This window comes from Coffea eugenioides, chromosome 6 (assembly GCF_003713205.1).
Source record: "Coffea eugenioides isolate CCC68of chromosome 6, Ceug_1.0, whole genome shotgun sequence".
In the NCBI taxonomy this organism is placed as follows: Eukaryota; Viridiplantae; Streptophyta; class Magnoliopsida; order Gentianales; family Rubiaceae; genus Coffea; species Coffea eugenioides.
In genome coordinates, this window is record NC_040040.1 from 38,002,961 (window position 1) to 38,026,628 (window position 23,668).

The 23,668-nt window shown below is 37.1% G+C and overlaps 1 protein-coding gene across 1 annotated transcript; it reads left to right on the plus strand.

Moving 5' to 3' along the window:
* Positions 1-15,474: 15,474 nt before the first annotated feature.
* On the plus strand, positions 15,475-17,301 carry LOC113774134 (nucleolar and coiled-body phosphoprotein 1-like). The gene is made up of 3 exons (XM_027318702.1): positions 15,475-16,046; positions 16,629-16,918; positions 16,994-17,301. The coding sequence occupies exons 1-3, from the start codon at positions 15,475-15,477 to the stop codon at positions 17,299-17,301; spliced, it is 1,170 nt and encodes a 389-aa protein (XP_027174503.1).
* The last annotated feature ends 6,367 nt before the right edge of the window (positions 17,302-23,668 follow it).

A 23,668-nucleotide genomic window follows, 5' to 3' on the forward strand; every position in this document is an offset into this window, starting at 1 on the left:
TATGACTGTAGTACATATTCTTTTGGATTGTATTTAAGCTTGAAAGTTAACTAATTTTAAGTATGAATTATTTTGGAATACTTTAATTATATATTGAAAATATTTGAAGTATTTCTAGCTGTTGTATTACGAATTGTAGTGAGTCCCGATGAGAGTTGGGCAGGCATTCCGCAGATACCCTTGGATTCGCCCTTGGGAGAAATGGGGGCGTCACAGGTGGTATCAGAACCACTTCGTGTGGTCTCTGCGCGGGGTGAGTTTGGGCCAAGTGGTGTTATGGTCCTTATTATGTGAATGAGTAAAGGTTTAAGTACTTTTCTAGAGTATAAGTTGTGAATCATGAATGTGATAGGTGTAAACCCTTTATCTTGATACTTGGAAAAAATTAGGTATGTATGCTGGGTAGGAATCTCAAATGTGGTGATTTACTCTTGGGACCGGCCGGCTCGAGTTGTGAATTATCTTATTTCGGATTCTTGTACCCGAGTACTTAAGAGTTGAGGGCAATGCTAAGGACTTGAGATCTCCATTTGCGGGGAATAAAAATGAATCGATATTTTACGTGAATAGTTACAGGAAACCAATAATCGTCTGGCTAAGATGACACAACAATTAAGAGACAGAGGTGAAGAAGATCGTGGCCCAGAGGATCCTAGTGTTAGGGAACGGGAATCATCTAGTTCCAATTAATCTAGTGAAGCACTATTTATGATCTTTTGTAATGGGACGATGGGAATAGGACTTAAGAGTTTGTGCCTTGAAATGCATGTACTTTTGTTAATCACTTGTTTACTCTTGTTTACTGACCTTGACTTGGTATGTGTTTTATTTGACTGTAGCTTGTGTTATGATCTGATGAACTCTAGTTTGTGTTTGACTTGTACGGTGATAATGTTATTTGTGCAAGTGATTTCTTTTTTTTATTTAGGGTTGTTACTGGTATGTGTGTGTAGTTCAATTGTGGTTTAGTGTGGGGGTTATGTATGTGCATCTAAATTAGCTGTGAGTATGGAAACTAGAGGACAACGTCAGGGACGTCAACCCAGACAACCCCGAAACCAAAGGGTAGATAATGAGTCTGCTACTGATCAAAACGCCGAGCCAAGGGTTAGGGGAGGAGATGACCAAATGGAATTAGTTTTAACTCGCATGACGAATGTACTAGAGCTTTTGGTAGCTCAACAGGGCCAGGGGGTTGGACAAGGAAACCAACGTGGAAACGATGAGATAGGGGAGGATCGAGCTTTAGAGTGGTTTCAGAAATTCTTCCCACCCAAATTTTCTGGAGGACCTGATCCAGAAGTGGCTGAAAATTGGTTAGAAAATATAAGGAATATATTTGATGCCTTGAACTACACTGAAGAAAGACAAGTCACTTTTGCTGTATTTCAACTTGAGGGAGCAGCTCGAGCTTGGTGGAATGTTATAAGAAACAAGTGGGAAAGAGATCAAACTCCAAGAACTTGGATAAACTTTGTATGAGAGTTTAATGAGAAATTTCTGCCTCCACTAGTCCAAGAAAAGAGAGAAGATGATTTTATAAAGCTTCGTCAAGGAACTTTGAGTGTGGTTGAATATGAAACACAATTCACAAAATTATCTACATATACTCCAGAAATGGTGGCAACAGAATGGAAGAGAATAAGACGATTTATTCAAGGATTAAATTTAGAAATCCAAGTTGCCCTTGCCGCATCACAGATTGAAACATTTAGTGACGCTCTCGAGAAAGCACAAAGGGTGGAGAGTACAAAATTCCAACTGAGAACCTTTCAAGCGAGGAAAAGAGATGTATCCGAGAGTAGTCACTACCTTGAAGTACCAAGAGAAGTTGGACCGCCACCTAAAGTTAGAAAAGGGGTGGATGGAGTAAGACTACCACTTCCTTCACCACTCATGATAAAGAAATCAGAAGGAATTATGTCACGAGTAGCTCCAGTAGGACAGGTACAATTAAGGGAAACTTCTCAAGCAAGTCAAGTCACAACTCCTCGTCTGACCTGTGGATATTGTGGAAGGACGAATCATACCAAAGAAAACTGCTAGGTGAAGGGGTGAAAGTGTATGGGATGTGGAAGCACCAACCATAAAGTTCACGACTACCCAAAGAGGTATCCACGAGAAACTACTATTCAACAAGGAAATAAAACTATCCCACGACAAGTCAATGAAGGAGGAAACCGACCAATGGCACCTGCAAGAACATACGCCATGATCACACAACAAGGTCCCGGGTTATCTAAGGTTATGGAAGGTATGAATTTCGAGGACGAAATTCTTTTAAGGAGGGGAGGTTGTGAGGATCCAAAATTTTTCTTATTTTTATTTATTTTACTGATTTATTTAATTATTTATTCACCCATTTACCCCAAATAATTTATTTCATCCATTTCAAGTCCATTTGTATGCAAAAATGTCTCTTTTATAATTTTAAAACGTTTAGTTAGCAAATTTAATTTTTCTACGGCTCGTTTAGCGAGAAATAGCGAATACACATTTTTCGAGGTAAATTCGATCCGAGAGTACATTAGTCTTGGAGAATTAAGAATGATCAATAGTAGACTAAGAAAAGTTAATTGAGGAATTAGATGTGAGTGAGTTTAAAGTAAACTTTTACCGCGCGTGCGTCGAAGATTTCTCGAAAGTCACACCGCGCGACTAATTAGAGATTTGAAGATTTAATACTAGATTACTAAGAGTGAATAATTATAATATTAAAGGATTACATTGGAGGTTTAGTGTACAAGTGAAACAAACCCGAGAGAAAACGGCGAAATGAAACCCGCGCGCGACACTAGTGAGAGTTGACTTTTGCCCAACACTTGTGACTACTATTTCATTCTTTCCCTCCAAGTTTCATCACACAAACAAACCCTCATCTCTCTCTCCTCACTCCCTCATTTTCGGCCAGACCAACAAGAAAGAAAAAGGGAAGGAAAAACTCCATTTGTTTAGCTTGATTTCACTCACCAAACCTCCACCAAATCACAAATAACTTGGAGTAACACTTCATTTAGGAGTAAGGAGTAATCTTGAGGACTTTTCTTGGAGAGTTTCTGGTAAAAATTTCTGGTTTCATCAAAGGTTTCATCTTGAGTTTTGAAGGTATAAACTCCTCCACCAAAGCTTTTACTTTCTTGTTTCATTTCTTGGTTTTGAATCTTGTAGCTTCCTTTTGGTTGTTGTTGCTTGGATTTGGTTGGTTGAAGTGGGCTCTATGAACTCCCACCTTTGTTAAATGAGGGCTGCCATGATGTTTATGTGTGTGTTAGTGTGTTTGTGATGAGTTCTACTAGAAGAAACTAGAAGAGGAAAAAGAAAGAGAGAAAACCGTGAGAGGGAGTAAGCTGGGCGAATCTGTCCTGCTTTTATCTTGATTGAATTTCGAATTTTTGTTGGTTGTTTGGCTGTGAAATTGGTTGATATATGTTGTATATTGTGTGTAGAAAGTTTCTACCAAAAATTGTTTGATTTGGTTGAGCAAAACTAGAATTTTCGAAACTGTAAGAAATCTGGAAATGGTCATTCGAAGGTCAAAACAGTGTACCTTTGATCAAACATATCTCTTTGTACAAAAGTCAAAAATCGAGTGCCATTTGTGGCATTTGAAACTAGACATCCGTAACTGCAGTGAATTGATAAAGTCGGCTATTCTATTCTGCTCTGTTCAGCCTGTTCATTTGAATGGAGATGAGAAGTTGTAACTTGTGGCTTGAATTTGAAATACTTGTGAACTTATTTTTGCAATGATTTCTTCTAATGAAATGTAGCTTTTGGAACCTAATTTCCAACGCCACCAACCATTCTCAATTCCAAGTTGTATTGAGTGAAATATGGTTCAATTTCCAAACTGTGGCAAAGCTGGAAAACCCTTCCTTTTGCTGGCCGACTGGTTTAGTTGTTTGTGAAATGTTTTATTTTGAAATTTTGATGTCAACCAACTATCAATTGCTTATGAAATGTTTCTTGGACCTTGGTGTCACAAATGAACAAAAATGGGAATGATTTCATGGTGCAAAGTGTTTGGAAAGGAAAAGAAAGCAAGAAGACAGATTTGCTTTGGGAATTTCTTGAACTTTGGTAGTTTTGTTAACTACCTTCCCGTACGAGTTTTTACATGAAATCTGATAGAGGAATAGTCCTCATATGGAATTTGAATTGTACCAAATTTGGTCTTATTCTAAGACCATTTCGATACCCAAATGATGTGCCAAATTTGTTCTTCAAATCTAGAAAATTTACCGAACTGTCTTCAATTTTGGCCAACTTTGATCTGCTATATTTTGGCGCTCAAAATTCCGAATTTAGTTCCGTTTGTTGTGTTTGAAACCTTGATTAAAATTTTTATTGTGTTACAAATTTCAGAGGCTAGTTCACTTTCTGGAAATTTTTCTGAATTTCCAAAGTTTGCCGAAAAACATGACCAAAACTGTCTTGCTTGTTCAAATCAGCCACTTTGAGCTGAAATTTGAATGTCTTCCATTTAGAATCTTAGGAAAGTGTCTTCTAGGAACTTTTAGTACTCCGAACGATTCCAACGGTATAAAGTTTTCTATTTTTGGAATTACAAAACTCGAGATACGATTTTTCAAAATAATGTCCCTCTAAACTAGAAAATTTCTGTTTTCAACCAAATTACTCCTTTAAGAACTTTCCACCATCCTTTGTGATTGTTGGACCGTTTTAAGTTTGTTTTCATGGTTTAATACAAGGTCTCTTTGGATCTTTGAACTTTCATTTCAAATCTTGGTTTTCGAAGGATAAACCTCTCTTGATGCATTTACTTGGTTATATAACTCTCTTGGTTAATGGTACTTCTCTTTGTACTTAAATTAGGGACTTCAACCCCTATTCTTATGGCTTTGATAATTGTACAAGAGTTGGCAATCGTACAAGTATTTTAAAAGAATGATTTGAAAAGTTTCTTATGAACGTAATTAGTAATATTCAGAATGTTTTGGCCGAGCTTCCAAGTAAAAATGTGTTTATCTTCCTTATTTGAAAGCCAAAGCTTCTATTGCCATAGCCTCTTGACTGTAAACCCTCGATTTAATCGTTGAAAAAGGACGTTGAGTGAGGTTTTTATTAAAAGAGAACTTGAGAATTTTACTCGATTTACGGATACAAATTGAATTGGTGACTAAAGAAGTTAGTGAGCCATTAGTGGCGGTTTTACTAGACTTTAACTAAATGAGTTTGAAAAATGATAAAAGCTCACTTATACTTGAAACTTGGGCGTTCAAATAGGGAATTTTGACAAGAAACTAATCCTCCATCTTTCTTAGTTTTCGTGCCAAAACTTAGAGATCTGTTTAATCTTCAACTTGGAGAATCGTGGACCTGATTTGACTCGGATTCATGTATTCTTAGATATTTTCAAATGCTACCCTCGTGGATTAAGTTATTAAGTGATATTTGCATTCGATTTGAACACATTACCTCTTAAGTGAGAGTAGCGGGAATACTACTAGACCTTGGTTGAATACCTAGGTGAATTGTAATTGTACATGTCTCAGGCGATCAAGAGGATCCCGAGGAACTCGTTTGATCTTGCCTTGCTCTTGTTTTGCACTCTTGATTTCGGTGAGTGTTCCTTATACGTGTACTTGACTTGAACAGTTTTGCTACATGTTTACTTCATAGTTAATGTGTGCTTAAGTGTTAAGTGCACCCTATAATTGCTCCTATGTAACTGTCCACCGTTTTAAGGCGAGTGTGTACTTTATCTCACTCGACCTACTAAAATGACAAATTTCTACCGTTTAATCATAAATTTCTACCGTTAACCGTGAACTACTACCGTTTACCGATTTACTTGATTACTTGCAAATGTTGTAAGCTCTAAACTGAACTGGATCCTGCCCTTGGTTACTAACCTGCTCGAGTCAGGACTGGGCTCGGTCGGATAGGTTGGAACCCTGGGTCACCGTTTCGGTATACTCAAATATTACCACTGGAGGGATAAGGTGATGGCCAGACAAACCGAGGGGATCACTGGAGTTAAAAGGTGAAGTAGACCGAAATCGTTCCAAGTGAACATCATATCCTTTCAATGTGTGTTTATTTCTGTACAATGATAACTGTTTCTTTTTAATGTGCCAATGTAAAACCTTGAACCATACATGTGTTATGCTCAATTTACTTGATTTATTAGAACTGCTAGTGTAGTTTGGAACCTCACTGGGCTATTTAGTTCATTCCACACTTTTGTTTTCCTTAACAGGGTTCAAGATCGAGAGTGCCCGCGAGTAGTACTAGGTTGTTTTCTTTTGAAGACTTTAAGTTGTATTGTAGCTTATAACTGTAGTACATATTCTTTTAGGTTGTATTTAAGCTTGAAGGTTAACTAATTTTAAGTGTGAAATGTTTCGGAGTACTTTAATTTTTTATTGAAAATATTTGAAGTATTTCTACCTTTTGTATTACGGATTGTAGTGAGTCCCGGCGAGAGTTGGGCAGGCGTTCCGTGGATACCCTTAGGTTCGCCCTTGGGTGAAGTGGGGGCGTCACAACTTCCTCCAAAATCTTTCCACCAAAGCCCTTAATCCTTCCTAAGTGCCACCTTTTATGGAGTAGTTTGCAAGATTAATGGTTAAAACTCAAGATTCAAACAAGATTGGAAGTTGGAAGTTGAAACATTTCTCTCTTTTCCTCACTCAAAATTTCGGCCAAAGGAAAGGGAAAGGTGATAGAATTTTTTGCCAATTTTTTTTTTGTTAATTAAAGGGTTAAGAAAGGTCTTAGCCAAGGTTAAAGGACCATCACAATTGTGCCAAGTGGTTTGCTATGGTTAATCCTCATCTAATTGTCTTCCAATCACTAAAATATCTATCCAACCTCTAATTATCCCTTAACACCTTATAAAATAATATTCGTTTACATAAAAATCTTTCTAATCTTCAAAAATTTATCGCACGCACCTCACTAGTGGGTCCTACTTTCATAATGCATTGCGAACTTAACATGTATTAACTTATACAAGGAAAATGATTTAAAAATTTGATTCACTTATAAAAAATATTTAGGAAATTAAGGCAGTAATTTAAAGTAAAGAAAATGCATTCAAAGATATAAAATAAAATATAAATTAATTTTTCGAGTCCTGACACTCTCTCCCCATAAAAGATTTCGTTCTCAAAATTCTCACTTTCTATCACCCTTGTCGACTCTAAAGACGGTTGTCCATAAATAGCATAGGTTCTAGCTAGTTCTCGAGATCTGTTCCCTCCTTCCTTTGCTTGTTTAGAGACATCTTTATCCATTTGCTGAGGAGCACTCTCTCTTCATTGATTTTTTGGGCAGTTTACACGTTGATGATCTGCACTTCCACAAATAAAACACTTTCACCATTTTTTCCAACAGTTTTTCTCAGTGTGATTAGACGTCCCACAATATCCACTTAGTCTTTACGACATTCCCCCATGATCGGGCTGCTCTCTTAAACTGAAATACAGCAAATATCACCTGCCTTTCCTCTGTATATCTTAGAGCAGCAAAGATATTTATCATATTTTCTAACCAACTTGCAGCTATTTCAGGGTCAGGACACCCAGAAAACTTAGGTGGAGGAAACTTTTGAAATCTCTCCAATGCTTTATCCTCTTCGATCTCTTGGTCTCTTTGTTGATTCACTTGTCCAGCCTCTTGGCCCTACTGGGGTACTAAACGTTCTAACAAGTCCGTCATACGATTTATATCCAATGCCACTTGATCATTTGTCCCATCCCTTGTTTCAGTGGTTTTGATTAGCCACAGACCCACTCTCTTCCCTTTGATTTTGGGTTTGTCCACGTGGACGTCCCCATTGTTGTCTTTCAGCTTCTATTTTTTTCTCAACCAGTCTATGTAGATGTGCATTAATCCAATATTCATTATGAACATACACACACATATGCATGTGAACATAACAATGACAAGCACATATATTCAAAAATAATAACTGACAAATTAGACTAAAACATTTTCACAAGCAACGTAGTCACAATCAATTCTAACTACCAATTAGGCTCAATCAGAGCTATTTAATCAACACAAGTTGAAACCAAAAGTCACACACATTCATGTTGAAGGCATTAAACACATTAAACAATTCTCACTTCCAACCCCATTATCCTTTTAACACAAGTCAAAATCAATGGTCACTAGATCATATCATAACAGATCCGATCAACTCTATCTTTCTAAAACAAAAATCTGTCAACGACAGTTGCGGGAAAACTATACTTAATCAAGCACTCCAAGAGTCACTTCTAGTTGCGGCCAAATATATTCGAATCTCAAAATCTTAAAGGGATACTTCAAACGAAATGAGAGCTTCATAAGTCTTCAAGTCAAAGATTCGACTCCTAGATATCAAATTTTACCGTTATCTAAGAAACTCATCATTTATTCTTGAAATCAACCCCTCAAAATCCTCTTCTTTCACCGCCAATTCCTAGATAAGAAACGCGCAAAGAACTTGTCTTCAAAACCAATGAGATCATAGATGTTCAATGTTTCACTTAACAGCCACATTAGTCCCACAGTCCGGTATCCTTAACTTTCAGTTTAGGATACTCTACAGTGATCTGCAGCCTAGGCTCTTATACCAACTGTGACAGCTTCACTTTTTCCAAAGGCGAACCAGAGGGTCAACGAACCGCCTGCTCAACTCTCGCCAGGACTCACTATAATCCATAGCAGGAATTACTTGAAATTTCTAAACTAACTAAAATAATATTCATTACACCCCCAAAATAACATTTACATACATCCAAAAGCTATTACATAGGTTCGCGTACAAAAGAATCATCATTCGGCGTCTATCTTAATTACAACCCAAAAATATATACACTACAGTCATTTCTACTAAAATAAAAACTTAAAGTCTCTCAACACATTCCAACAGTATTCTTGAGCACTATCGGATCCGAATCTTGTTAACAAAAACAAAACGTGGGATGAGCTTACGTCGAGTGAGCATTCCAGGTAAACAAGCAAAATAAGAGAATAATACAATTTAACATGTAAGCATGTTTTTCCAAGTAATATAGGTTCAAGTTGTTTATCTCAATTCATATCTTTTGATGATTACAAAACATTTGGATGTTACTAATACTTTTTTATAGAAAGATCCTTTTCAGAAATAACACCAAACAGGAAAAGAAGAGGATGAAGTGCACTGAGAATGATGTCGGACGCACAAAAGGAGATTATCGGACGTCCGACATCCTTTGAGTATCTTCGGACGTGTGAAGAACTTAGACTCGGACGTCCGACAACCGTTGCTGTTTTTCGGACGCAACACTCTGGACGCATCGGCCGTCCGAAGAAATTGAAGAAGAAGTTCCAAGTGTGCATTCTACCCTCGGACGCATGATCGGACGTCCTAAGAGATTCAAGAAAACTTCCAGAATTCATTGATCTCGTTCGGACATAAAAGCTAAACATCGGACGTCCGACAGCACCAACGGCTAGTTGACTCTTCAACTGCCTTCTGTCCGTTGACAACATTAATTGAAGAATTTTCTGGTCTCCTATAAAAAGAACAATGTCAACCACATCAGAATAACTTTGCACAACAAGCCTACATCAGATTGTGAGTGATTCTAGTGCTAGAATACTCAAAAGGAACATTTGTACTCTTTGCTTGTGTAATCTTCGTGTAGTTTTTCAAGTGTGACACAACTTCTTCAATAGTGTAGCATAGTGAGGGTTTGCGAGTGTTTGTAAAACTTCCTTGCTTGACCAAGTGTGGTTTGGGGCAAGAAGGAAGTGATCCCTTCCTTGTACACAAAAGATTGGTTGCAAGTTTGTTCAACTTGAAGTAACTTGGTATATAAAAGTGGTGTTCAAACCTCAGTTGTGTTTGAAGCCTGGTTTGTTTCCTTACTTTCATTTACTATTTTTCTACATAAACTGTTCTTCTCTTCATCTCACGAATACTTGTGCTCTTGTGTTATCTCGTTCATTGGGAGGTATTTGAGAAAAGAAAGGTAGTCTGTGAAAAAGTGAACTATATCTTAGCAGGTTTTTTGAAAGCCTAATTCACCCCCCTCTTAGGTTGTCTTCGATCCTTACAATTGGTATCAGAGCTTGGTCTCCTAGAGATTAAGCTCAAGCGGCTTGGAGTAAGATGACAACCAGTCATGCTATGTTTGTTGAGGGGCAATCTGTTACTAGGCCTCCCATGTTTACTGGTTCCAATTATGTTAGTTGGAAAGAAAGAATGATTATCTTCTTGCAATCCATTGATATTGAGCTGTGGTTTATTGTGAATGAAGGACCGCATGATGCTAACTTTCTTGATGCAGAAACAGGTTTGTTGCGGCCAAAAACGAGAGCTGAGATGAATGCTCAAGATAGAACCAATCTCACATTGAATGCCAAAGCCATGAATGTTCTTTATAGTGCCTTAGACTCAAATGAGTCAATTAGAGTAAAAGGGTGTAAATCTGCCAAAGAAATGTGGGATAAGCTAAGAGAAATTCATGAGGGTAGTGACAACGTAAGAGAACAGAAAAAGTCCATTCTGGTCACCAAGTATGAATCTTTTAAGATGGAGCCTCATGAAAGCATCGACAAAATGTATTGTAGATTTAATGATCTGATCAAAGATTTAGAGGTGCTTGAGAAGGAGTACTCTCTAGGTGAAAAGAACAGAAAAATTCTGAATGCTCTATCAAAGGATTGGGAAAGCAAAGTGACTGCCATAGAGGAAGCCAAGGATCTAAATTCCTTATCCATTGAATCTCTGATTAACTCTCTAACTTCTTACGAACTGAAACTTAAATCTAAGATGCAGGAAGAAGAAGACACAAAAGGAAGAAAGAGTATTGCTCTGAAAGCCTCACAAGATGAAGATGAAACAGCCTCACTGATGAAAATGACTTGGAAGGTGATGACAGTGATATTGCACTCATCACAAGAGGCTTCAAAAGATTTCTCAATAAGAGAAGATTCAGGAAAGGTGGATCCAGCAATTCCTTCCAGAATCAGACTAATGACTTCAAAAATAGAGGGAAACTAGAGTTTAACAAGAAGCAAAATGATAAATGTTTTGAATGTGGCCAACCTGGACATTATGCAAATGAGTGTCCAATGAAGAAAAAGAAGGAAAACGAGATTGAACGAAAACCAAAGTTCAATAATTTTCAAATTACCTGGAATGATTGCAACTCAGAAGGCGAAGTTGAAGAAGAAGAGGAATCTGCTCAAGTGGCTTTCATGGCTATTGGAGATGAAGAGGTAACACAATGCAACTCTCAAACCGATAGTGATAGTGAATCTGATGATGATGTTAATTCTTTTCTAGAAAAAATGCATAACAGATTGAAAGATTCCTATGTTAAAAACAAGGAACTGAAGCAGAAAATTAGCTTTCTAATACAAGACAATGCAAATCTTTTTCGACAAAACAAATGTCTTAAGTATGAAAATGATAACCTGAAAAGGACTGAGTCTGTTGTGCTTGCTGAACTTTACAAAAAGAAAAATCACTGTGACATACTCAGAAGTGAGCAATGCAGCTTAAGAAAAAGGATGGATGACTTATGTCAATTGTTACATCATTTGAAACAGAACCATCTTCAAAAGAATGACACTGTACCTTATGTTAATACTCATCAAATAAGACTGAACCAAAATACAAATGAGTTTGCTATCCACAGAAGAAGGCAAGTCAGATTCATTAAACCTGTTCATTTGATTGATCCAATGTCAGTATGCAACTTTTGTTGTCAATCTGGTGACATGAATAGCAACTGTCATGTTAAGAAAAACATGAGGAATGGCATGAAATGCATATGGGTAGTTAAACATAATACTAACTCTCAAGGACCCAATATGTAAAGGGTACCAAGTATTATCTTGTGGGTTTGTGTGTAGGTGAACCAGGATAACATTGCTAAAAAATCAAAATGGTTCATTGATAGTGGATGTTCAAGACATATGACTGGTGATGCATCACAATTCATTAAACTCAAGCAAAAAGCAAGTGGAAAGGTAACATTTGGAGATGATAACAAAGCCAAGACTGTTGGTATTGGCGATGTTGGTAAGAATGATCAAATTTTTATCCACAATGTTCTTCTTGTTGACAATTTGAGCTACAATCTGTTAAGTGTTAGCCAATTGTGTGATAGGAATCTGTTTGTATTGTTCAAAAAGCTTGAATGTCTCATATTTGACTCAAAGTTCAACATTGTTTTCAAAGGAAAAAGAGTTAATGATGTCTATGTAGTTTTTCTTGAAAAAATTGATTCCTCATATCTCAAATGTCTCAAAGTAGCAAATGAGGACCCATGGTTGTGGCATAGAAGGTTGTGTCACTTCAATATGGATTTGCTGAAAGAAATTTTTAAAAAGGAACTTGTTAGAGGTCTTCCAAAAATTAGATTTGAAAAAGACAGAATCTGTGATACTTGCCAATTTGGAAAACAAGTCAAGGTTTCTTTTAAACCTAAGAAATGTGTTTCTACTTCAAAACCACTTGAACTTCTGCACCTTGATCTGTTTGGTCCTACACAGACTGCAAGCCTTGGTGGTAAGAGATATTGTATTGTAATTGTTGATGACTATTCTCGATATACTTGGGTGATATTCCTTGCTCATAAAGATGATGCCTTTAAGAATTTTACCTCATTATTTGCTAAAGTACAAAATCTGCTTGGCTTGAAAATTGTCAGGATTAGAAGTGATAATGGGACAGAATTCAAGTTCTGTGATTTTCCAGAATTTTGTGATCATAATGGTATTACTCATGAATTCTCTATTGCTAGAGTCCCTCAACAAAATGGAGTTGTAGAAAGAAAAAATAGAACTCTTCAAGAGGCTGCTAGAACCATGCTTAGTGAATGCAATTTACCAAAATATTTTTGGGTTGAAGCCATAAACACAGCCTGTTATACCATGAATAGAGTTCTTCTAAGACCAATTTTGAACAAAACTTCATATGAGCTTATGTATGACAAAAAGCCTGTTGTCGGTTACTTCAAAGTATTTGGTTGTAAATGTTTCATTTTGAATATCAAGGAACATCTTGGAAAGTTTGACAAGAAATCTGATGAGGGAATTTTCTTGGGTTATTGTGAAAACAAAAGAGGTTTCAGAGTTTATAATCGTAGAACATTGATTATAGAGGAGGCTATACACATTACTTTTGATGAATCTAATGGTGACATCTCTATGAGTTGTGGTGAAGATGATGACACAGGTGTTCAAGAAGAACTGAAGAAGCTAGCAATCAATGATCATGACTCTGCCTCACCAGAAACTGATTCAAAGGATATTGATGCTCAGGTCAGTCCAGCTGAAGAAGTGAATAATAGAGATACCACTACTCCTAATGATCTTCCAAGAGCATGGAAATTTGCTCATAATCATCCCAGGGAGCTTATAATTGGTGATCTTTCTGAAAAGGTCAGGACTCGTTCCTCTAGACACCTGGTAGATAATCTTGCTTTTGTATCACATATTGAACCTAAAAATGTTGTTGATGCATTGAATGATGAGCACTGGATTTTAGCTATGGAAGAAGAGTTAATCCAATTTGAAAGAAACGAAGTTTGGACCCTGGTTGCCAGACCACAAGGCCATCCTATCATTGGCACTAAATGGGTTTTTAGAAACAAAATGAATGATAAAGGGGAGATTGTTAGAAATAAGGCTAGACTGGTGGCTAAGGGATACACTCAAGAAGAGGGAATAGACTTTGATGAGTCTTTTGCACCAGTAGCCAGGCTGGAATCCATAAGAATGTTTTTAGCATTTGCATGTTTCAAGAATTTTAAATTATTTCAAATGGATGTTAAGAGTGCCTTCTTAAATGGATTTATAGATCAAGAAGTCTATGTTGACCAACCTCCTGGTTTTGAAAATGAATCTTATCCAGATCACGTGTTTAAACTCTCAAAAGCTTTATATGGATTAAAGCAAGCTCCTAGAGCATGGTATGAACGTCTGAGTGGATTTTTGATTGAAAATGGTTTTAAAAGAAGCATTGTAGACACTACACTTTTTACAAAACAAAGCTCACGAGATCTTTTGATTGTACAAATATATGTGGATGATATCATATTTGGTGCTACTAATGAAAAATTGTGCAAGGACTTTTCCATCATCATGCAAAAAGAATTTGAAATGAGTATGATGGGAGAACTGAACTTCTTCCTTGGACTCCAAGTGATTCAAACCCAAGATGGAACATTTATAAATCAAACAAAATACACCAAGGAGTTGCTGAAAAGATTCGGAATGGAGGATTCAAAGCCTGTTGGGACACCTATGTGCACATCTACCAAACTTGACAAAGATGAAGAAGGTACAAAAGTTGAGGAGAAGAAGTACAGAGGTATGATTGGAAGTTTACTTTATTTAACTGCTAGTAGGCCTGACATCATGTTTGCTGTGTGCTTATGTGCTCGATTTCAATCCTGTCCAAAGAAATCACACTTGAATGCGGTAAAAAGAATCTTGAGATATCTTAAAGGAACCTTAAATTTTGGCTTGTGGTATCCAAAATGTCATGAACTTCCTTTGTGTGGATTCTCTGATGCTGACTTTGGTGGTTGTAAAATAGATAGAAAAAGTACTACTGGCATATGCAACTTTCTTTGAAATTGCTTGGTCTCTTGGTTTAGTAAAAAACAAAATGCTATCTCACTGTCCACTACTGAAGCTGAATATGTTGCTGCTGGTGCTTGCTGTGCTCAATTGTTATGGATGAAAAACACATTGAATGACTTTGGTTTAGTGTATGAATGTGTACCCATGTACTGTGACAACACCAGTGCAATCAATCTAACAAAAAATCATTCAACACTCTAGGACTAAGCACATTGATATAAAGCATCATTTCATTCGCGATCTTGTCTCCAAGGGGGTAATCCGTGTTGAGTTTGTTTGTTCTAAGGAACAGATTGCTGATATCCTCACAAAAGCTCTTCCGCTAGATCAATTTGTGTCCTTGAGAACAAAATTGGGTGTTTCAAAAAAAATGTTCTAAGTCTTATTTCCAGTCAATCTTTATCGGACGTCCGATGAATTGGAACGGACGTCCGACAGTGTTCTTCGTCCAAGTTTCAGAAAAACCCTGGTTCGGACGGTTGTGTCGGACGCTTCACTTCGTTCGGACGTCCGACACTCAAAAATTGAGTCCTATAAGGCAGTTACCCATTCTTCTCAGTTCATTTTCCTCCATAAGTCTCGGACGCAACCTTTCAGTTTCCTCTAACATTTGAAATTCAAATTCCTCTTTCCTCAAACCAAGTTCCGAGAAATTGAACCAACCAACTTATTTACACCTCTATTGCTCATTGATCACTCATAAAAATCACTCCTAACCCCCAACTACCCCAAAACTCCCAATTCACATACAAAGCCCTAACTTCACATAACTCTCTCCTTGCGGCTTCTTAGTGCACTCTAGTTGGTTTTTACTGCATTCTTCCTCTGAACACCACATTCTGCATAAAAAAATCATATCCACACTGCATCATGGTTAGAATTAGGGGAGGATCTACTAGTGCCGGACGGTCTTTTAGGCTTAGGGATGAAGACATTGAAATTGTTGATCCACCTCCTGTGGCACCTAAAAAGAAGAAAATGACCCGTGGTGGCAAAGTGAAGCAGACTGCCCAAAGAAAATTAGTTACTCCAATTGCTGAATCATCTGATGAACAAATGGAAGGGCAGATCTCTGAAGGGAACATTGCTGGTGAAAATGAGGAACCAGAGCAGGTTACCCAAGGTGATGAAACTGTCACAAGGTCTTCTAGTAAAAGAAAAAGGACTGCAAAGGGGAAGAGAACTCCCCAATCCAAGAAAAAGCAATCTGCTGATCCCTCTGTTGATCAGCAGAATGAAGAAAACACTACTGAGAGTCAGCCAACACCTGAACCCTCCATTAGGAAGTCTCCAAGGACAAGGACTGAGACTCAAAATGTTGGTGCATCTGCCACTCAAACCTCAAAAGGGACACGTTCTGGGAAGAATCCAGTATCTCAGCCTGTACCTGAACCCGTTCCTCTACCAAAGTTCATCGATGATGAAGCCAGAGACAGATTTGAGTTAGTCTCTCAAAAAGGGTTCATCACCCAAAGGCTCATCATTCCCTTTGAATTTCGTAAGCTTGATCTTGAACCTGTCATCAAACTATTTGAATTCCAGAAATGGACTCATCTTCTGACCATTCCTAATGTTTTTTATCCTGACATGCTTTATCAATTTTTTGCTAATCTTAGAAAGGGTACATCACACACTGAACTCATCTCTAGGGTCAACTCTGTAGACATCATGTTAACTCCTGACATTGTGAATTCTATTCTGAAAACTAGTATTGAAACTAGTTTCAAAGGAAAAATTGCAAATTTCTTTTCGTATGAGGAATTTCCCTCTGCCTATCATCATTTTTACAATGCTAAACTCATGACTTATTTTCAAACCAAATTCAGCACCCCTGCTGAGGCAAGATTGGATGATCTCAGTCCTCAGAATCTGATCAACTTCACCATCATTTCGAATCTGTTGGTGCCAACTGATGGCCACAGAACAGATGCAAATAAAATGGAACTCTATCTTTTCTACTGCTTTGTTGAAAAAATCCGCATTGACTTTGGATTTATAATGTGCAAGTTTCTGCTCAAAATTAGCACTGATAGTCGTAGGAAGCTTTCCTATGGCAGATTTCTGACCCCTATTTTTGCTCATTTTGAAATACCCTTTTCTGGCAAATCTCCAAAAGACAGTGTTTCATCAGTTTTCTCAAAAGCTTATTTTGAAAGAAAGAACCTAAAATTTTTTGATGGTCATTGGTGCTACAAGGAGACTGTGGCCGAGTCTAGAAGAAAAAACTTGCATGAAACCCCTGTCACTCCTAGAACTCCCCATGATCAGTCAGGCTATGTTTCTCCTTTCACCATGCATCCTAGAAAGTCTGCCAGTAAGTCCTTCTCTTCCAACTCTGAGGTCATCTCCTTACTTGAAGACCTCAAACAGCATGTTATGCTTCTTGAAGATGGTCTCATGATGACCATGACCTCTGCCCAACAATCCTCTTTCCTTGAAAAAAGGAATCTTCTTGTGCCCCCTATACCTGAGACAAATGAGACTGCTCATCAGAAAGAACCAAGATCTGAGCCCACAGGGCCAACTACTGGTAATGAGACCACACCAGCTTCCAGCTCTCAGCCCAAGGATAAAGACAAGGCTCCAGTAACTGAAGAAGCATATGAAGATGATGATGAAGAAACTGAGGAAGAAGAGGACCCTGAACAATATCGTCTGACCAGGAGGAGGCCTGGATCATCTAAAATCACCATCTAGGCACTACTAGGTCACTGCACCTTAATCTAGGATTATAGTTCATCTTTTGCATTGCACTTTTGTACTAAGTGTTGAACACCTGGTCTGTATAACTGGATATTTTCTACTGTTTATGAATGCTATAACTAAGTGTTTGTTATGAATGTTTTGAATGATTGTTATGAATGGTTGTGTGTTGGAATCTGCTGAATGAATGTGTTTGCTATGAATGTTTCTGATTGGAATCTGCTGAATGGTTGATTCCAAACTGTGCTGGACATTGTTAATGAGTATACTGATAATGTTTCTGATGGATCGTACTGCTGGTACCAAAACTGATACTCAATCTTGTGATGACAAAAAGGGGGAGAAATGGATTTGGATTAGCACTGATGATGTTGAGTAACTAGTTAGGGGGAGTCAATTTCATGGGGAGTTGCGTTGGAGCAGCACTGATGACGTTGATTACTTTTCTTCTTGAACACTCATGCACTTCGTTAAGGGGAGTTGTTATATCCCAATTTGTATATTTTTCTGCTCTATCCAAATGTTTTGTCATCATCAAAAAGGGGGAGATTGTTTATCTCAATTCATATCTTTTGATGATTACAAAACATTTGGATGTTACTAATACTTTTTTGTAGAAGATCCTTTTCAGAAATAACACCAAACAGGAAAAGAAGAGGATGAAGAGCACTGAGAATGATGTCGGACGCACAAAAGGAGATTATCGGACGTCCGACATCCTTTGAGTATCTTCGGACGTGTGAAGAACTTAGACTCGGACGTCCGACAACCGTTGCTGTTTTTCGGACGCAACACTCTGGACGCATCGGCCGTCCGAAGAAATTGAAGAAGAAGTTCCAAGTGTGCATTCTACCCTCGGACGCATGATCGGACGTCCTAAGAGATTCAAGAAAACTTCCAGAACTCATTGATCTCGTTCGGACGCATAAAAGCTAAACATCGGACGTCCGACAGCACCAACGGCTAGTTGACTCTTCAACTGCCTTCTGTCCGTTGACAACATTAATTGAAGAATTTTCTGGTCTCCTATAAAAAGAACAAAGTCAACCACATCAGAAGAACTTTGCACAACAAGCCTACATCAGATTGTGAGTGATTCTAGTGCTAGAATACTTAAAAGGAACATTTGTACTCTTTGCTTGTGTAATCTTCGTGTAGTTTTTCAAGTGTGACACAGCTTCTTCAATAGTGTAGCATAGTGAGGGTTTGCGAGTGTTTGTAAAACTTCCTTGCTTGACCAAGTGTGGTTTGGGGCAAGAAGGAAGTGATCCCTTCCTTGTACACAAAAGATTGGTTGCAAGTTTGTTCAACTTGAAGTAACTTGGTATATAAAAGTGGTGTTCAAACCTCAGTTGTGTTTGAAGCCTGGTTTGTTTCCTTACTTTCATTTACTGTTTTTCTACATAAACTGTTCTTCTCTTCATCTCACGAATACTTGTGCTCTTGTGTTATCTCGTTCATTGGGAGGTATTTGAGAAAAGAAACGTAGTCTGTGATAAAGTGAACTATATCTTAGCAGGTTTTTTGAAAGCCTAATTCACCTCCCCTCTTAGGTTGTCTTCGATCCTTACACAAGTAAATCGATACTCAACTTTAGAAACTGGCAGTGGAACAACTAATTGTAATAGGAATCTTTCAATATAAAATACTTGATAAACAATAACATTCATACGTGCATTCAATCATTCGTTCAAGTAAATACAAGAATGAACAATAATTTAAACATTAAAAGGATACGGGGCTCACAGGGAGCAACATTCACCTTATAACTGTCAATAAAAAATCCCCTACATTTTACCACCATATAACCTCCGAACTCCCACCTTATATCCTCCGTAAGATCAACAATCCCGTCATTTAACGTTCACCTTATGCCCTCCAAAAATAAACAATCCCCTCATTTAACATTAAACATTAAACATTGTACTCAATGCCTTTTGTCAAAGAGTTTTGAGCTTTGCACTTAACATTGGTAAGTTATAAACCGAAAGCTGTCCAGCTGATCCGATCTCGCAAATGGGGGGGTCTCGGATAGGGTGCCAGCATAGGGTTAAGCCAAGTAATATAGGTTCAAGTAAATCGATATTCAACTTTAGAAACTGGTAATGGAACAACTAATTGTAATAGGAATCTTTCAATGTAAAATACTTGATAAACAATAACATTCATGCATGCATTCAATCCTTCATTCAAGTAAATATAATGATGAACAATAATTTAAACATTAAAAGGATACGGGACTCACAGGGAGCAACATTCACCTTATAACTGCCAATAAATAATCCATTACATTTTACCACCTTATAACCTCCGAACTCCCACCTCATGTCTTCCGAAAGATCAACAATCCTCTCATTTAAAATTCACCTTATGCCATCCAAAAATCAACAATCCCCTCATTTAACATGAAACATTGTACTCAAGACCTTTTGGCAAAGATTTTTGGGCTTTGCACTTAACATTGGTAAGTTATAAATCCAAAGCTGTCTAGCTGATCCGATCTCGTAAATGGCGGGTCTCGGATAAGGTGCCAGCATAGGGTTAAGCTCAATTTAGCCGATGCGATAAAGTACACATCGGCCTACATTCTTGCATATTTGTCATGCATTTATGCAATGTGAACATGTACTCATAGCAAATTAACAAGACAAGAAAATCACAACCATCATTCACTTATTAATATGTCATTCAAAGGAGAGTACTTAAGCAAATAATAGCATTTTCTCAAGTCATGCATAATCAAATAACATGCATCGGAGCACTCACCGACAAAGCAGAGCAAATCAAATGGTCCCATCAAGGTTAGCCTCATTTTCCATATTAAAACCTATATTCAAGCAAGTACGAAACTTTAAGATTCCAACTAGAGCAACTAAACAAAGGAAGGAATGATCGAGAGAGCTACTAGAGCGACTCGACTTCGAAGCGATCAATGACTCAAAAGAGATTTCAAAAGGACATAAGTTTTAAAACCTACGCGAAGGTGCAAGTTCGAGGAAATCACCAATACACGTTAGTTTATGATTCAAGCAAGGTGTGGCGTGAAAAGAATGTTACTCGGATCAAAACTAAGAGCAACAGTAAATACATGAAAATGGTACAATTGCTGGAAACTTCCAGTTTTTGGCAATGAAAGATAGCTAATTTTCACTCCCTTTGAGTAATCGGTTTACGACCAAATCGACGCACAACTCTAGTATTATGTATTGGCAAATAGTACAAGCGATTTCAAGTCTAACCTATCACGAATCGAAGACGAAACAAGGCCAAAATAGCAGCCCTATTCAACACTCGAAAATCAGGAAATTCAACTCAAAAGCCAATCAAAACTCAAGTTTTCTTCAAGTTAAATGCATGGTTTTCGCTACAAATTAGTCTACAAGAGGTCTACTAAGTTTATAACACAAGTTTGAGCCAAACTTTCATCAAAACAAACCAAGAATTGAAGAGAAATAAACTCAAGAAAACCGGTCAGCATGCATACATTTGGAAACAGAATTTCAGTCCACTTTGGCTTCTAGTTTCAAGAATTAAACTTTCTTCAAATTGATCAATCTCAACACATACATCAAGACTAATGAAGTACCAAGTCTCCCAAGCAAAAACTCACCAAGATGCATCATAAAGTTAGCTAGAAAAGCTGGAAATTGCAACAGCATAACAGGCGGCCAGCAAGCAACCCCAAAATAGAAAATTTCCACCTAATTTTCTTAACTTTACTCCAACAAAACTACTACTCAAACAGACTTACATAACATCCACTTCTAGGGTAAGGTTAAAACAAGTTCCTTGAGCACAAATCTCACCAAAACAACACAAAAATCCTCACAAAATTGAAACTAAAAAATTCGGCCAGCCCAAGCATAAATTCCAACTTGTGATTGTTCAATTTTTATTTCATGTGTACCAAGTTAACTAAGCTTACTTTAGCCATGATTCTCATGCTAACACAACCAAGAAAACCTAAAGAAATCCTCACCTAATACACCTAACCATATATCAAACACATAGAAGGCATAAACATAAATCCATGATCCAAGCTTCAAAAACAAGAACCCAAGCCAAGCTGTCAACAACCCAAGTATCTAGGTTATCTAAGCACCTTAATTACATGCATACCCTACTAATTTAAAACATTAAAATTCATGATTTAAGATTTACTTCAAGCTCCTCAAGCTTTGCAAGTTACACCAAGAACTCCAAGAATTACCTCTCAAGTAGCAAGCCAAGGTTGGGTGGAATCTAGTAGAACTTCCTCCAAAATCTTTCCACCAAAGCCCTTAATCCTCCTTAAGTGTCATCTTTTATGGAGTAGTTTGCAAGATTAATGATTAAAACTCAAGATTCAAGCATGATTGGAAGTTGGAAGTTGAAGCATTTCTCTTTTTTCCTCACTCAAAATTTCGGCCAAAGTAAAGGTGTAAGACCCGAAGACAACCTAAGAGGGGGTGAATTCAGTTGATTATAAAAACTAAACAAATTATGGACACCTTTTTGTTCAATATGAAATTTACCCTCTTTTGTAGGTGACCACACAATGAAACAATTAGTAAAAAAGTAAGATTGCTTGGGATTAGAATAGATAAGCAATTTAAAAATCACAAGATAACAATAAGTAAATAAGAAGGAAAGAATTGCAAACCAATTGACTACCAAACTCCTCTTGAGCTTGTAGACAATGAATTAGAAGGAATATCGTCGAGTTTGAAGTATCCTATTGGACGTCCGATGCTTGCGTCCGATCGAGGTCAGTGAGTTACGGGGAATGTCTTATTTCCTTTGGACGTCCGGTGATGGAGTTCTTCATGCGTCCGAAGTTGTGCAATGATTGTCGGACGTCCGATCCTGTCTTCACAAGCGTCCGATAGCTTTCAGCAACCTTTGTTTCTTTCAATTGCACTTGATCTTTGAATCTGATTTACTTCATAACTGAAAGTATATCTTGAAGAGATATTAGTATCATCCATTTATTTTGTAAACATCAAAAGTTAGGGACAAAGATCAACAATCTCCCCCTTTTTGATAATGACAAAACAATGGATGGAAGAAAGAAAAGAGATTGAGCATAAGGTCCCCCTTACTCATTGCATCCAAAATTTTAAATTTATAATAACTCCCCCTTACACATAGCATCCATTCCTCCCCCTTTTTGTCATCATAAGATGAGAGTAAAAGTTAGCAACCATAATCCGGCAACAATAACAGAGAATCCAATATTCCAAACAAAAACAGAAAAATGATACCAGAATTCAGCAATCATCAACATACCAACATTCAACAATCATCAGCCAAAAAATAGAAAATTGATACCAAACAGAGAAATAACAATCAAAACAAACCATCGTTAGATCAGCATAATTAGATCAGCATTATTCTTTTTTTTCCCTTTTTGTCATTGTAAAAATTCAGTAATATCCAAAAACATTGAGGAAAACTCAGTTCAAAACATCAGAAACATCAAAAGAAAATTACAAACGAACATTATGAACAAGAATCTCACCAATTTTATCAATATCTCCTATTCCAATTGTTTTAGTTTTCATGTCATCTCCAGATGTCACTTGCCACAAGATTTTGGCTTGAGTTTTGATGAATTGTAATGGATCACTGGTCATGTGTCTTGAACATTCACTGTCTATGAACCACTTTGATTCCTTAATAATGTTCACCAAATTTACCTATTCAAGAGTTGAAGAACTAATAGATGGTATCCAAAAATTTTTGGGTCCTTGAGAGTTAGCATCATGTCTAACTACCGACATGCATTTCATGCCTCTTCACATGTTCTTTCTCACATAACAATTGCTTTTCATGTGACCTTTTTGACAACAAAAATTACACATAACCAATGAGTTATTTGCAAAACCAGGTTTAATAAATCTTACAAAATCATTTGCACCAGAATTTAATTTCTTCTCATGAGTGTCAAAACGAGTTTTTGTTCCATTTCCTTGATAACAGTTTTATTTTTTTTATTGGAACAACTCATTTAAATTATTTATTCTTCTTTTCAAATCACCTTGCTCCTTTTTAAACATTTCACAAAGGTTTGTTTTTCTATCAAACTCATTTTTTAGATCAATCTCACCATTTTTTAAGCAATCATTTTCAGTTTTCAATTTTTTATTTTCTTGAAAAAGACGTGTATTATGCTTAAAAAGAAAACTAATTTTGTGTTTTAATTCCTTGTTTCTAGCATAAGATTCTTTCAAGTTATCATGCAACTTTTTAATGAAAGATTCAAGATCATCATCAGTTTCACCATCACTTTCAAATTGAGGGTTAGAAGTCGTTACCTCATTATCTTCAATGGCCATGAAAGCCAATTGAGCAGATTCTTCTTCCTCTTCAATTTCACCAT